This window comes from Nicotiana tabacum, chromosome 18, assembly GCF_000715075.1.
Source record: "Nicotiana tabacum cultivar K326 chromosome 18, ASM71507v2, whole genome shotgun sequence".
NCBI lineage: Eukaryota > Viridiplantae > Streptophyta > Magnoliopsida > Solanales > Solanaceae > Nicotiana > Nicotiana tabacum.
Window position 1 is genome coordinate 100,372,406 of NC_134097.1, and position 15,048 is coordinate 100,387,453.

At 37.7% G+C, this 15,048-nt stretch overlaps 2 protein-coding genes and 1 non-coding gene across 9 annotated transcripts; 1 reads left to right on the top strand and 2 right to left on the bottom strand.

The window, feature by feature from the left end:
- Positions 1-1,170: 1,170 nt before the first annotated feature.
- On the bottom strand, positions 1,171-1,244 carry TRNAV-AAC (transfer RNA valine (anticodon AAC)). Its single transcript has one exon. It is a non-coding gene; the product is annotated as a tRNA-Val (tRNA).
- Positions 1,245-1,319: 75 nt separating this feature from the next.
- Positions 1,320-5,013, top strand: LOC107790742 (uncharacterized). 4 transcript variants are annotated; one of them, XM_016612699.2, is made up of 10 exons: positions 1,320-1,569; positions 1,667-1,738; positions 2,393-2,475; positions 2,875-2,974; positions 3,054-3,107; positions 3,495-3,575; positions 3,779-3,876; positions 3,966-4,023; positions 4,420-4,541; positions 4,652-5,013. In XM_016612699.2, exons 1-10 carry the CDS (start codon positions 1,351-1,353, stop codon positions 4,794-4,796), a joined length of 1,032 nt encoding a protein of 343 aa, XP_016468185.1. In that variant the 5' UTR covers positions 1,320-1,350; the 3' UTR covers positions 4,797-5,013. The 4 variants fall into 4 exon arrangements, with proteins under 4 accessions (XP_016468185.1, XP_016468187.1, XP_016468186.1 ...); XM_016612701.2 differs by having other exon boundaries at positions 2,396-2,475; XM_016612700.2 differs by having other exon boundaries at positions 1,321-1,569; positions 3,498-3,575.
- Positions 5,014-5,481: 468 nt separating this feature from the next.
- LOC107790743 (uncharacterized) lies at positions 5,482-14,186 on the bottom strand. 4 transcript variants are annotated; one of them, XM_075237093.1, is made up of 12 exons: positions 13,912-14,186; positions 13,142-13,189; positions 12,914-12,987; positions 10,643-11,491; positions 10,450-10,543; positions 10,211-10,369; positions 9,360-10,103; positions 7,174-9,179; positions 6,990-7,098; positions 6,829-6,901; positions 6,301-6,452; positions 5,482-6,100 (listed from the first exon to the last, which is right to left on the bottom strand). In XM_075237093.1, exons 1-12 carry the CDS (start codon positions 13,958-13,960, stop codon positions 5,772-5,774), a joined length of 4,686 nt encoding a protein of 1,561 aa, XP_075093194.1. In that variant the 5' UTR covers positions 13,961-14,186; the 3' UTR covers positions 5,482-5,771. The 4 variants fall into 4 exon arrangements, with proteins under 4 accessions (XP_075093194.1, XP_016468191.2, XP_016468190.2 ...); XM_016612705.2 differs by having other exon boundaries at positions 9,360-10,106; positions 13,912-14,185; XM_016612704.2 differs by having other exon boundaries at positions 13,142-13,201; positions 13,912-14,099.
- Positions 14,187-15,048: the final 862 nt, after the last annotated feature.

Here is a 15,048-nt window from a genome sequence, read left to right on the forward strand (position 1 = left end):
GCAAAAATCTCAACAATACTTCAAGTCTAACTTTTGATCCGTTAACCATCCGGAATCCACCCAAGGCCCCCGGGACCTCAACCAAACATAACAACAAATTCTAAAATACAATACAAACTTAGTCGAGGCCTCAAATCACATCGAACAATATCAAAAACACGAATCGCACCCCAATTCAAAACTAATGAAAACTAAGAAATTTCAACTTCTACAATCAATGCCGAAATCTATCAAATCAACTCCGATTGACCTCAAATTTTGCACACAGTTCATAAATGATACAGCAGACCTATTTCAACTTCCGGAACCAAATTCGAGCTCGGTAACCACAAAGTCAACTCTCAGCCAAGTTTCTCAATTCTCCAAACTTCCATTTTTTCAACTTTCACCATTTCAAGCCAAAATCACTTACGGAACTCCAAATCACTATCCGGACACACTCTAAAATCACCCTACGGGGCTATCGGAACCGTCAAAACTCCATTCGGAAGCCATTTACACATAAGTCAATATCCGGTCAACTCTTTCAATTTAGGCTTCCAACCTTGGGAATAAGTGTCCCAATCCATTCTGAAACATCTCCGGAACCAAACCAACCACCCCGGCAAGTCACCTAACAACAATTGAGCATGGAATAAGCAGTAAATGGGGGAACGGTGCTACAACACTCAAAGCGATCGGTCGGGTCGTTACAGTTGTATAATTACTACCCTAATAATTACACTATTTCCAATTAGCTGGTGGCTTTCCAAACAGACCCTTAGAGTTTGAACTCGGGAACTCTAGTAAACTTTGAAGGAATAATTATTACACTTTTAATAACTTGTGAAACATTTTCACAAAAGAAAATTACACATGTTTACTTGCAGTACCTTTTAGTAACTTAATAGGGGTAGTAGAAATAATTTTTCTTAGCTCATTATCTAACACTTTAACGTATTGTAATATGTCATTTATCTTTTTATAAGTTAATACTTTGTTAGTATTATAATTAATGCGTGCTTGTAAATTATTATTTTTTTTCAAAAGTTACCGTCGGCATTGCAATTAAGCTAATATGTATAGAAGCTAAAGCAAATTATGTTATACAATTGCATCGTATAACTATTGTATATCCGAATAGAAAAATAAAGATACAGGAAAGAAAGGTAACAAAGCAACCAAAAATCATGGCGTCGCCCGGACTCGAACCGGAGACCTTCAGTGTGTTAGACTGACGTGATAACCAACTACACCACGACACCATTACGGAAAAGGCTTGTGAGTAGATTTATATAAATTAACATTACAGTTGAGGCAATAATTTCCATGCGGTCTCGGTTAGGATTGAGAACCAGAGAAGCAAGAGAAATGGGAGTAGTGAGAGTGGACTCACTAAAGCCTTTGGCATTGATATGGACTCCATTTCCTTCTCTAAATAGCTTCAACTGGCCTTGGGTTTTTGTATCAAGCCAAAGAAAACATTCAAGAGTAAGACCCTTAACAAGCAGTCAAGGTGATCAGAGAGAGACACAAATAATGAGCAAAATCATTGACTCACATTTGCATGTCTGGGCATCCCCACAAGAGGTACATACCACCAGATTTTATACTTTTTTTGTTTGGCAGATTTCGTTGAAGTATGAGGAATTAATTAATTAATGTGTGTTTCTTTGGAATTTGTTAGGCTGCAGAAAAGTACCCTTATTTTCCTGGCCAAGTGCCTAGTTTGCCTGGTCATGTCGATTACCTGCTGGAGGTACCTCCTAAAGGCTTCACTTTTTTCATATTATGAATGATCAACTGTTAATGTTGTAGATGCCTCTTTATGTTTTTCTTCTTTTGGGTTTGTTTGGTACGAATGCAATTTTTATCTTTAGATTAGTATTATCCGTGATAAATCATGTTCTAGTTTTTCATTGATACAAATGTTTTCTCCAAGATTACCAAATTGAAAGTTACTTCTACATGGTTTGGTGTGGGGAAAAGTATTTCCTTTAAAAATGATTTCCTTGATATATCATTTTCTAGGTTTGGTTATCTTGAATTGTTAAAATGTATTCTTTAAGAATAATATTTATGGAAAGAGGAAAAATGGCTTCAAATTCTTCCTTTTATAAATATCAAACGCCTAATGGTTATTTCATATCCAACACTTGGTAATCGGTGTCAACTTTTAATGCTCAAAAATATCATTCCTCACCTTGGATGATCATAATATATCACCTATTTTAGTATCCAACGAAGCATTTGAAAGTGATCCAGAAAATGACTTTCTAAGGTAAAACATTTCCGTTGAAAATACTTCCGACATACCAAAGATGCTTCTCTTGTTGTCACTGTTGAGTGTTGATTGTCACAATGCTTTCATTGTACCAACATTTGAAATCCCTTCAAATGTTTATGTTTCTAGCAGTGTATGGAAGAAGCAGGTGTGGATGGAGCACTTATTGTTCAACCCATTAATCACAAGTTTGATCATTCTTATGTTACCAGGTCATTTCATTTCTCTCTTCACTATATTGAATTTTCAGCTTTTTCTTTTATGTATAAGAAGTAGATTTCCAGGTTTCGGCGAATGAAGTTGTTCCTTAAGTAGTATATAATAGAAGATTTGTCAATTGTCTTCACTAAGATGCTTGTTTTCAATACATTACTAATAGTAGCAAATGGCTATTCCAAACTAACATCTGTACATATGTCTTTCAACTATCGAGGATATTGCACCAGATGTTATTTACCCTCTTTTTTCTCCTTCCCTTAAACTGCGAGTACAAATGTATTATTTGTGTATTCTTCGGTCTTCTAGTTGGTTAATTATCTTCTGTTGGTACTTGGTAGCAGTCATATTGACTTGAGAGATTGTCTGCCTTATGCATAATTACTTTTATCCAGTGTGCTGAAGAAGTTTCCATCAAAATTCGTCGGTTGTTGCCTCGCAAATCCAGCAAAAGATGGGAGCGGAATAAAGCAGCTTGAAGATCTGGTTTTAAAGGTTTGGTAACTCATATTTATAGATATTAGTGTTTTCATTATTTGGGTATTATGTTGACAAAAGATACCACTCATTCTAGGATGGTTATCGTGCTGTTCGCTTTAATCCGTATCTTTGGCCTACTGGTGAAAAGGTATCAATCTTGATGCAGAATCTTTCCTTCCGTAATATTGATCTCAGAGTTTCAGAATCTTTCCTTCCGTAATATTGATCTCAGAGTTTACTTTGCCGTGGACCTTAGTATTGCCAATGAAGTTTATCAGAGTATGAGGCATTAAACTCTTTAAAAGATTCGTTATGTTGGAAGAACCTATGAAGTTTTCTTTTAACCATACGTTCCTTCCTTTATGGTTAACTAGATGCAAAGAGAACACATATCCAACCAGAAATTAGAAGAAAATCAGATACATACCTGATAAGTCTTGTACTTGGTTATACCTTCAAATTCTAAGAGTGATGTAACGCTGAACTGGGTGGACTTGTTTTTGGTAATTGCCACTAACCATGTTGAGTCTTTTAGCAGATGACAAATGAAATCGGAAAGGCATTATTCTCTAAGGCTGGAGAGCTTGGAGTTCCAGTTGGTTTCATGTGTATGAAGGTACTACTAGCATTCAACTCTTCGGGAAATACATAAAACTCTGAAGTAATAATGTGCCATAAACTGTTTATCCGTGGTACTATTACAAGCTCTTCAGTTGAGGAGAGCATTGTTCAACTCAATGTTTTCCCATGAAGTTCTCATTCTGCGTCTACAATAATGAATAGTAGACTATGAGATGACACTAAGATGGATTCTTTCAGGGTCTGGATTTGCATTTGCAAGAAATTGAGGAACTGTGCACAGAATTTCCCTCCACTGTTGTTCTGCTTGATCATCTGGCTTTCTGTAAGCCCCCAAAGTAAGTCATCGCTGAAGTTTTTTTCTGAATTGTCATTCGTTGGTGAGAATAGAGAATAACGTTAGGTGATTTGCCTGAATGTCTTGTAGCAATGATGAAGAAAGTCCAAGTTTCTCAGAACTGTTAAAGCTTTCAAGATTCCCACAGGTAACTTTTACTGAAAGTCATACTGGATTTCTTTAGTCTACACTTAGTTGAATATTTAACATCTGCTCTGGATCCTGCAGAAGACAACTAAATCTGTCTAAACAAAAACTAACCAATTAAGATGTTCTTTGCTCGCAACATTCTCAAGATTTTAAACCTTTATAGTTGGGCTCAAGGCACTGAAACTCTCTTTTTGACTTTAGCCTGATACCTGCCTAATCAGTAATCATCCTTTTTTAAGATACATTGCACACAGCATTTATTCTCTAGTTCTGATCTTTTCCATACCAAAAATAAGAGCTGGAAGATAATTTGACTGTTTTTAACATTATTCTGAAGTATTATTGACAAATCTCTTCCTAGTATCTGAGATAGTATTTGCATTGTGCGTGACAGGTATACGTAAAATTCAGTGCTCTGTTCAGAGTGTCAAGAAATCGGTATCCATATGAGGACTTGTCTCAAGTTCTAGCCCAACTAGTCTCCAGTTATGGTGCACACCGTGTTATGTGGGGAAGGTAATAAATCACCATCATAATTGTTCATTGCACATCAACCTTAGAACTTCTAAATAGATTGCTAAATGTTATCGGGTGTATCTGAATCCGAATCTATTTACATGCTACAGTGACTTTCCCTATGTTGTTCCCGAGTGCGGGTATAAAGAAGCAAGAGAAGCAGTTCATCTTCTTGCTAAGCAGGGACATTTACCTCCTGTTGCCACTGAGTGGATCTTGGGTAAAACAATTATGCAGCTCTTTGATGGAAAATAGAGTTCTGTAGTAACTTGTTGACTACAAACATAACTGGAAATAACAGGTTGATGAGTTCCAAACGCGTCATTGAAACCTTAGTTGTACTTTAGCAGAGCAAAGAAGACTAGCTTTGTAAGCATTACTGCTATAACCTCTTTTCTTGGAGGCACAAACAATACATCTATGGTATATAGTATAACCAACTCATTAAATGCATAAGCAGTTTCAGCTTTCCCATGTTTGGTCCACAACATTTTCTCTAGGAAAACAAGTTCCTTAAAAATCAGAAAAATGACTTAACTGGTGGGAGTCCCCCCCCCCCCCCCAAAATGCAGCCTGGATGCCTCATTTTTTTTAGTTAAACTAAGCCAGCGATATGTTATTGTACTTTACTATAGTAGTATGCACGCCCCAGGGTTGGCTCTAATTGCATTTCATGCTTCAAATCGTTTTCAATGATACATAGTACTATAGTAGTATGCATGCGCCCCAGGGTTGGCTCTAATTGCATTTCATGCTTCAAATCGTTTTCAATGATACATAGTACTATAGTAGTATGCATGCGCCAGGGTTAGCATTAGCTTTGCTACAACTTCACTTGCTTTTACGGCACAAATCAACCTTAACATGCCTCACTGTGGGCCAGGAAGATTTTATATCACAATTCACGGCTGAGTATTTAAAATGAACAAGGCAACAAAACTAACAGGCTGGAAACAATATACACTTACTAGGATTTAGGACACATTATGTTACATTTGATCCGTAAAGATACAATCTATACAAGCTTTTTCCTACCTTATCCCAACCAACTGGTTATCATTTCTGACACAAGCTACATCCAGTCAACCCTACTCTAATGGGATGCAGATTGGTGAAAAAGGGGAAGAAAAAAAACTAAAGAATGGTGAGAGAGAACTTTACAGGGACTTAAAAAATCTGTACAGCAAGAGAATTAATTGGGACAAAAAATAAGTTACAACTGTACAGCCACTAATCTTCTATCCGCTGTATCTCACCCATCATGATGCGATTGCTTGTGACCTTGAATCCAAGAAGAGCTGGATCAATTTGTCTTCCTTTCTTCCCTTTTTTCTTGCTGCCGCTACGGGCACCCTGTGTTCCATCTGATGATTCTGAAGCATGAGCCTCCTGGGCTGTTGGCTTCTTCGCACTACTCTTAACCATGTCACTGAATGATGTCTCAGAAACATCAGAATCACTACATGAGGCAGTTCGCCGAAAGCGCACATCTTTCTTTCCAGGTGTCACTATGTCAGCGGCTTGATTTGCTGTGTTACCTCCAACTTCTACTTTCCCCCCTAATGGAAAAAATTAAAGGTGTTAAAATGAAAGGCATTAGCAACTGCTGGTGGAAAGAACTAGAGGCATGATGGAAAAGCAGACCAATACTACTAGTATATTCCGCCCACATGTTCAAGGTGCAATACAGGTTGGGACCACAGTAAAAATCCAGACCATACAAGAGATAAATAACAACAAAAGCAGAAAGATAAACTACCTTCAGAAACCATGGCATTCGAAGGATTTTTCCCTCTAACAAGTGAATCAGAAGTCAATTCAGAAAACCCTTCCAGGTTAGATGACACTCGCGAGACAGGTGGACGCTTCAGCAAAATGTTTTCTGGCCTTTTTGATGTCATTGCAGACACTCTATCCAAAAAAAAAAAAAAAAACAGATGCATTATGCAAACATTACCAAGGTAATCTTCGTGATATCACATACATAATCTCATATAGCAATACCAGACAGACCTGATTGGTAGTCCACCAATGCATACATACACAAGAATGTCATATTTCATGAGAGGAGGAAACCTTTTTTCTTTTATTTTTTTATTAATGGGAGAGGAAGAAACTACTAGAATGGATAAATAACCATTGATCATTGGTGTCCCTTATGTTACAAGCTTACAAAAATAACCATATTCCTGATACAAATAGAATTAAAAGAAGTTTAACCATGGAAACGGTAAGCCAAAAATAAAATTAGACCTTTACTCGGATAGAAGCAGGAGATAATCCTTACCGTTCCTTAGCAGGTTCCTCTGGCAAAGAGTCACCTGTACCTATCTTGTCATCATACAAGCCAACATTACCACCTGAAGTCGGATTGAAACAGTTGTCATTTCTCCACAAAAACAAAAAATCCAACCAGGAAAATAGAGCACAAGACAGACTAACACTAACCTCCAGTCCCAAGTGAAGTAGGCCTGCGGAGAATGTTTACTGGGATGTCCCCTGTTATAGCCGTCAGACCAGCTTGCTCGACAGTGTTTTCTCGAGCCTCTGAGTGCCTCTGCATAAACCATCTTGAAATTTAAGCACAGCTGTATCACCTCAACATTTAAACACATCTAGTCAGGTATCATACCTGGGAGGCATCACTGATGCTAGAAAAGAGAGGATTAGCTTCAGCCAACGCTCCAGAATGAGATTTGTGGGGCAATCTTTCACCACCAGCAAGAACATGGGACCTCTCATCCACAAGATCTCTCTGTGGTAGCATACCTGAAGTAGAACCGAACGACCCTACAGAGAAGGTTTGGTTTTGACTCATATCCTGATTCAATAGGGGATTAATTGAGCGGTTTGCTGAATTTGTCCCAAGAACATGACCAGACGGTATCTCATGTGAAATTCCATTGGGCATTTCTGCTTGCTCAGTTGACTGCTGGCCATATTTAGGATGAAGCAGTTCCAAAAGCAATCGCTTTGAACTGTCATCATTCATACCAGCTGACATCCACATACTAGGATCTTCAGAAACCTGTTTGACATCAAAATCCTTTTTTTCCCTTTCACTATTGAGATTCAGTTGCTTCATTCGAGATTCCATCCAATCCATAGGTATCTGACCGTTGCTTTTAGACCAATGTTTTTCAATGGTATCTGGATGCAAAGCATGAAACTGGTTCGGAACCAAATGCTGGTGAGGAGATTGCGAGTAGACATCATTTGAGAACCCAGCCATCTGAGCACCTGAATGCATTCTTGAATTCAGATCTTGCATTTCTAAACTTTGTTGCTGCACAAGTGGATTTGCAACATCCATTTTTACTCCAGGACCACCAACTGGTAATGACATTGATCGTTCAAACGGCAATAATCCAGAGTCATAGAGACCATGTGCGAATCTATCTTGTACAGACAAATTCCTTTCAAGGTGACTTAAATGTTCTTCGGGAGATGGCACCTGTTGCTGTTGGTAAAAATCTAATGGTCCAAATCCAGAGTTGGATCGATGAGCATCAGTTGGGATTCGGAGAAACTGACCAGCTTCATCTACAGGCCATACAGAACCAGAATGCCTGTCTTCCTCCATTTCCAATTGTTGCCTTAATCCAACAGGCAACTGCCTGCTATGCAATTGTTCTTGCTGAAGAATTTGATGAGCCAAAGGGTGCATCTGTCCATGTTTTGCTCGTGATACGAGCTCCATTAAATCATTTTGATGCCCTTGATGTGGCATTTGACCAAGTTTAGCCTGAATGAGATGCTCAATTGATGGTTCAGTATGTCTTGGATGAAGGTGAGAGCGTTGTAGTTCAGTTAGAATTTGCTGCTTCATCAAAACCTGTTCCAGGGCATTGTTAGGCCTTGTAGCATCAAGACGTGACTGTGCACGGTTAGTATCAGACATTTGACTCTGCAACAATTGTTCAAGAAGCAACTGTCTAGCATGAGACTGTTGTTGTTCTTTCAGTAGCATCTGCTGTTGATGGAACTGTTGCTGTTGCTGCATTTGCTGATGTTGTTGAAGCTGCAGCTGTCTCTGGTGCTGCAGCTGAAGGGCCATAACGCGTTCCAAATCCTGCTCAATTTGACTGGCAACCTGTGGGTGGTGTACTGAATTATGGCTTGCCCCTCTTTCCAGCATTGCTTCATTCAAGTGGCTGTTATGAGCAGACAGTAAACTATGTGGATGTTGTTGAAGTTGCTGAGAGAACAGCTTTTCTGCCAATTCAAAATGATTTGGTTCCCGGTCCATGTGCGACAAGCGGTGAGCATCCATGGCATCTTGATATAAGTTCAAGTCAGAAGGAGCATTTCTTCTATAAGCATCCCACATTTCTGCAGTAGAAGTTGACTCGGTCCTTGAACCAAAAGGGGCAACCCTTGCAGCTACAGGGTTTAGAATTTGATCCTGACCACCTCCGCTAAAAGGAACATTTGGAATTTGATCATTCCTTCTTGAAGTGCCTTCGAGCTCGGACCATAACAAACCAAGTGGGTGCATTTTATCTTTCTGACTCGGAGCCCCGGGCTCCATTAATTCACTAGGAATGGGATGATTGGTATTCGAAAGATCAGTGGGGCCCCTCAAAGTTTTTCCAATAGGATTGCCTCTACTTCCGGGTCTACCTGGAAACGAAGATTCTGCAAATGAAGAAGAATATTTAAAGAATCAGCTATGAAAACGATGTCATCCACAAAAAATATCAACCGTCAAAAACTTAGCACTGTATAGGGAGGAAAAGGATTGAGATGCCCTCTTTCTATAAGAAGTAATCCTCTACTGGAATAAAACAGGAATTCAATGATAAAATGCTGACAAACCTTCATTTTGACCAACGAATTCATTAAAGTCTTCACTTTGAGAATATGACAGATCAGGTACTTTTGACTGAAAACGCTGTGCAGAAAGACCATCAAAATCAGATGATGGCCAGCTTAATCCATCAAGGGGAGCTGAAGAAAAAAGCTCACTAACAGAACTGCGTAAACCAGACTCCAGCTTCCCCTCTAATACAGCAGGTTGATCAACCTTAGGGAGATCCATATTACTGGCATACATATGTCCAAATTTTAAATGCGGCATTACGTCACCCAATTCGTAGAAAGGTGAATCCTCAGGAGCACCTTCCACACGAACCAGTAAGTCAGTTCCAAAAAATCCTTGCTCAAACCATGATATGATGTCAACTCCAAGAAATGGTCCCTGAATTTCTCCCTGAGGATCACAATAATACAAACTCAATTCCTCAGGTGGGATATCCCTCTCTAATTGGTTTTCAATACCACTGTGTCTTGAGTTGTTGATATCAGAGAGCATGATATATATAGAATTTGAATTATCGGGAAGCTTTGCATTGACATCAAAAGCAACATTCTGTTCAATGCTCTCAAAGAGAGGGTGCCTAGTTGCTGCATAATCAGGTAACTTGATTTCAGAATGATCAAGTTGAGTACTACTATCTTTCAAGCTGCCTATGTTGTCAGCTCTCTTATTGGTCAACAAAGTGTCATCCCTAGCAATATCTTCAAAAACTTTCTCTTTTTGTACTTCATGATTTGCATCCCCTTCTAGAGAGACAACAAATTGCTTTGTCAGATCAACAAGAAAAGCAATCCAGATAAGCAACACTTAAAAGAATTCTAAAACACATGAAGTGAAATACTTTACTTACCACCCAATATGACATTGACATCATTTCCACAGAAAAGGCTATTGACATTTGACTCTTCTACATCGTTTAACGTTTTTGGAAACATATCCCCTGTCTCCTCAATGATGTCTGCAGAGAGAATGCCCTGTTTTCCATCGGAAAACTCGCCATCCCCTATTTCTGGAAAATACACACACAAATTCAGAAAGGACGACTTCCACTCAACGCAGCACCACATGAGAGTGATCAAGAAAAATTACCTGTAACATTATCCGTTGATCGGCCCTTTCTGTAAGAATTGTACATCACACCACTACTAGTAATTTTACCTTGCCATATATCATTAAGGATGGCCTGTAAGATAGATTTAACAAGCTAAAGTTATCAATATCAATAACTTCATCATTAACTACAGGCAAGAGTGCCAATAATAATGTAATTCACATAGCTCACCTCCTCCGCAGAATCAGGAACAACAAAAGCTAATGGTTCAGTGGTACTTAGTTGAGTGATAGGGGGTGCTTCTTCCATATTTACAGGCAAGCTACAAAAAGATTGCTCCAGCTTTTGCCTGCGGTATATATCCAAAATCTTCCCCCGCGGATAACAATATATGTGAGTTGAGATGCTTGGTTTTCCAGGGACAGAATTGTCAAATTGTGCAGCCCCAATTGCACACCCAGAAGGTTTTAAAATGGCCACGCTAGATCTCCCACGCCCCATGGTAAATCCCACATTTGACCCCTCGACTCTTCCTTTCTCCCCTCCAAATCCTGGAGCAGCACGATAGGAACCAAGAGCACCAGAGCTACCCTCCAATCTATGCCGTGGTCTCCACTTATCTCGAGTATCCGACTCCCGCTCGGACACAGTACGGTTAGCACCAAATGTTTGAACCTCATTATGAACTTCGTCCTTATCTACATCTATCCTCTTCTCATTCCGTGCTTCCTTTTCTTTGTCTTCAGGACCCCACCTAGAGGACCACTTGGTATCACGTCTTGTGTCATGCCCCAAATTGCGATTATTAACATCGTGCCATCTGTCAGAAGCAGGTAAAGCTCTAGCGTCTGTGGTTTCTTTGGCAGGAGCATTTTCAGCACGGCGATCTGGTTTCCTACGATCTCTTCTACCAAGCAAGCCAGTTTCCCTCTCTTCTTCACGCCATCGGCGACCACTCTCCGTCTCTGCTGTGGGTCTTCTCCAATCTTTTTTTTCATCAGGCACATCTGAACGCCAAGCATCCTTCTGATTTGAATCAGCAGAACTTCCAAGTGAGAGAGAACTTGGTGCACGCATTTCCTGTGGTGCAAAATAGAGTTTGACCCCAAAAAAAAAAAAGGATTACGGTTGAAGAACTAATAGCAGTAGAGAAGCTAGCATGGACAAGTATAACCAACAAAACTTGAAATACCTAGAGAATGAAGATGGAAAATCCAAATGCAGTAAGATAATAATTTAAATATTTAAGTAGACTAATATCGTTCATGAAGGTGGAGAACATTGTTAGAACTCCATATGTTTAAGACAACCGAAGCTGCCACAACATGGTAATTGAGAATTTTCTCAAAAATGATCTAGAAGGAAATAAGTGACAGTAACCAACCCAACATAACCCTGAAACATGGAATGCAAAATACAGCAAAAGTTAAATTGTGAAATATTTTAAGGGGTAGTTTCGAGTTATTGTATACAATAGTCTGAAGAGCAGAATCAATGGTGAGATATCCAAATGTAATTTTTAATAAGTTAGCACTGTCAAGAAGGAACATTCATGAAGAAAGCAATTCCTATTATAGTCCATGGATTGTAAATAATATATATCACAAAATCAATAAGTCATCAAAAGCCTAGGCCACTATTTTACCCCACGTGTGCTCCATTACAGGTGTAACACTTCCATCTTGAATAGACCGAGCATATATGTTTTAATAGCAAGATTGAAGTATATGCCTCAGTCTGCTAGGTTATCAGTAATAACATATCGCTCTGCATCAAACAAGATGACACACAGAGTGTGCACCATAATAACAAAGTAATTCACTTCCCAAGGACCCACTACATAATATATAGCACAAAAACACAATTTACAAATTGATCGGACATCTTGAAATTGCAAGGTTAGTGGACAGTGTCTTCACTTCGTTAATATTATATCCACATCAGTCAGGCTGCTATCGACCTTGACAATACAGTAATTCATTATCCAAGGGGCTTTCAGACTAACTTGGACAGTGGGTATCCGATTACCTTTTCTTTTGAAAGTTAGAGAGTGTCTAAGGGAAAGGAAAACTTATTTTATAGCACATTCTAATATTCATCACACCTTACACATACAGTTAGGTCCAAGTTGATGTTTTCATTACTTGAGATGCTACCAAATTCTTTCCATGGTCTCACAAAGTGTTGACTTCTCCAATTTTAAACCATCTGCCGAGAATAATATACACTGATAATAAAAGAATAATAATTTAAAATTTCCTGAGAATGGATAATATTAAGCTTCACATACTTAATTTACCAAAAAATAGGTTACTACAAAAATAATTCTTGGAAAGGCAAAGTGCCCGAGGCAACTATAAGACACCAAAGAATTCCAAAAAAAAAAAATCTAGACTCAACAGTGATCTCCTTTGAAGATTGGTGTCATGTGATTAGGTATTACATAGCAAGAGGACCAACAGTTAACTAGAAGAATAATTAGTATCTTAAATGCAAACTCACCATCTTAGAGTCACTTGGTTTCACATAAAGCCACTGGGGAGACAAAGGAATGTTACTGTCCACCGCTGCTTGATCTAAAGAAAAGGCCAACCAACATAAGCAGCATATCGTGTACATATTAAAAGGTCAAACTCATGAATGGTAAAGCAGCTAAGAAGCTATTTCAACAGTTCCAGATAAAGATACATAACCCACATGCAAAGACAATTAAAAAGGGAAATGAACTACCTTTCGAATCGTCAATCGACACCAAGAATGACTTGTCATCATAATTACCTGCAGATGTGTCTTAAGAAATGTAAAGCATGAAACCACAAAATGAAATAAAACAACCCCCCCTCCCGGCACCAATAAAGAAAGAAAAAAGAAGAGAAGGCAAGATGAAAATGAACATAAATTTCCAGCTTGTGCGCCAAATCATACCAAAAATGAGAAACATGACACAGATGTGAGAAAATGCAAAAGGGATAACAAACAGGGTCCTACAAAAGAATATACACTATAATTCAAATCCATTTATCTTCTAATGCCTCGTCCAAACAGTCAAATGTAAGTCAAACAAAAAGGTCTGAGTACAATTTGAGCACACTTGCTTCCCCATAGTTTTGCCGAATTCTCCATATTTTAAGGCAAAACACAATACTTTGAATTCAAAAATCCAATAGAAGCAAAGAAATTGATTTCATCAATGAACGAACTATACTTCAACCCCGGACTAGTTAAAAGTCCGCTTCATTTCAACAAGGCAATTAATTTGACAGAGAGAAATTGATTCAATATCTAACGCAGCAAATCGAAATAAATAAATAACTACAGAAGGATAGCCTAAAAGACCACAGCAAAAGGGGGTCTGATTCTGATCTGAAACCCTAGAATCAAACGGCAAAGTAAGTACAACTAAACTCAGATCAATAAAACCCTAATATATAGCATTAATGACATTTTGAATCGAAACAAATGAAAATTAAAAACAAAAAATAGACAATAAAGAGCAGTACCTTTGGAAGAAAGGAGATCGTCCGGGAGATCGAGCTTGCTTTTGGCCATTGAATAAGAACAAGATCGATAAGAGCAAACAAGAGAGAAGTGAAGTTAATGTGGATTTGAATGCCGAAGAGAGAGAGAGAGATTTAGGGTTCGAATACAAAGCTATGAACAACAACAGACTGTTGCAGAGAGAGAGAGAGCAGAGAGAGAGAGAAAGGGGTGAGGGTTTGTGTTGGGTGGTCAGAAGGGGCCAAATCAGCGTAATTCCGAACAATTATGTTATCCTTTTCTCTTTTGCTTTTTCCCCTTTACAATCTATATCTTCTATCTATCTTGACTATATTAAAATGAGAGTAATGAAGCATAACCTTAAGCCAAGTGCCAAATTAAAAAAATCACTTGGTAATTTTAATACAACATTAAAAATTTGAATTATAAATGGAAACATAATTAATGGAAGTAGTAATTCAATAAGAATTATTTTTTAATTATGATACAAATCTCTATTAGTAGTATAATTTAATTAACATTTTTTTATATAATTATGGTAGGGAAAAATAAATTATGGTAGGGACGAATTTTAATTAATTGATCAAGCTTTGTAACTGACCTTATTTTGGTACAATATACATTACTGTAGGTATTTTTAATTAAAATTTTGTGCATAATTCAGATATGATAGGTATCCTTTTCTGAGAAAGAATCAATTAAATTTTCGTTTTGTATCTTACATATTAATTTTAAGTTGAAATAGTAATTCTTTATTTAGTATAAACTTTGTATCTGACCTTATTTGTGAACAATATACATTACTATAGGTATCTTTAATTAAATTTTGTGTATAATTCAGTTATGGTAGGAAAAATAATTAAATATTAATATACATATATATATATATATATATATATATATATATATATATTAATGTTGACAATTCGGACAATAAATATTTTATACATAAATAAATATTTCTTAAAATAATAGTGAAAATATTGTTGCAACAATTAGAGTTTTACGATTAATATTTGAATTGAGCATTGCTAGGTTAAGTTTGAAAGTATAAGATGATTTTTGGAGATGTGGTCCAATGGAGAAAATAGAAGAATAAGATATATTTGAATTTGAGATGGGACTTTTTAATATGATAA

Coding starts and splice junctions, on each gene's coding strand:
- LOC107790742 (XM_016612699.2), top strand. CDS start 1,351: ATGGGAGTAGTGAGAGTGGACTCACTAAAGCCTTTGGCATTGATATGG. Junction 2,476..2,874: donor GATCATTCTTATGTTACCAG/GTCATTTCATTT, acceptor ACTTTTATCCAG/TGTGCTGAAGAAGTTTCCAT. Junction 3,877..3,965: donor GCTTTCTGTAAGCCCCCAAA/GTAAGTCATCGC, acceptor AATGTCTTGTAG/CAATGATGAAGAAAGTCCAA.
- LOC107790743 (XM_016612703.2), bottom strand. CDS start 13,960: ATGGCCAAAAGCAAGCTCGATCTCCCGGACGATCTCCTTTCTTCCAAA. Junction 13,202..13,911: donor CGATCTCCTTTCTTCCAAAG/GTACTGCTCTTT, acceptor ACATTTCTTAAG/ACACATCTGCAGGTAATTAT. Junction 9,180..9,359: donor ATTCGTTGGTCAAAATGAAG/GTTTGTCAGCAT, acceptor CTTCATTTGCAG/AATCTTCGTTTCCAGGTAGA.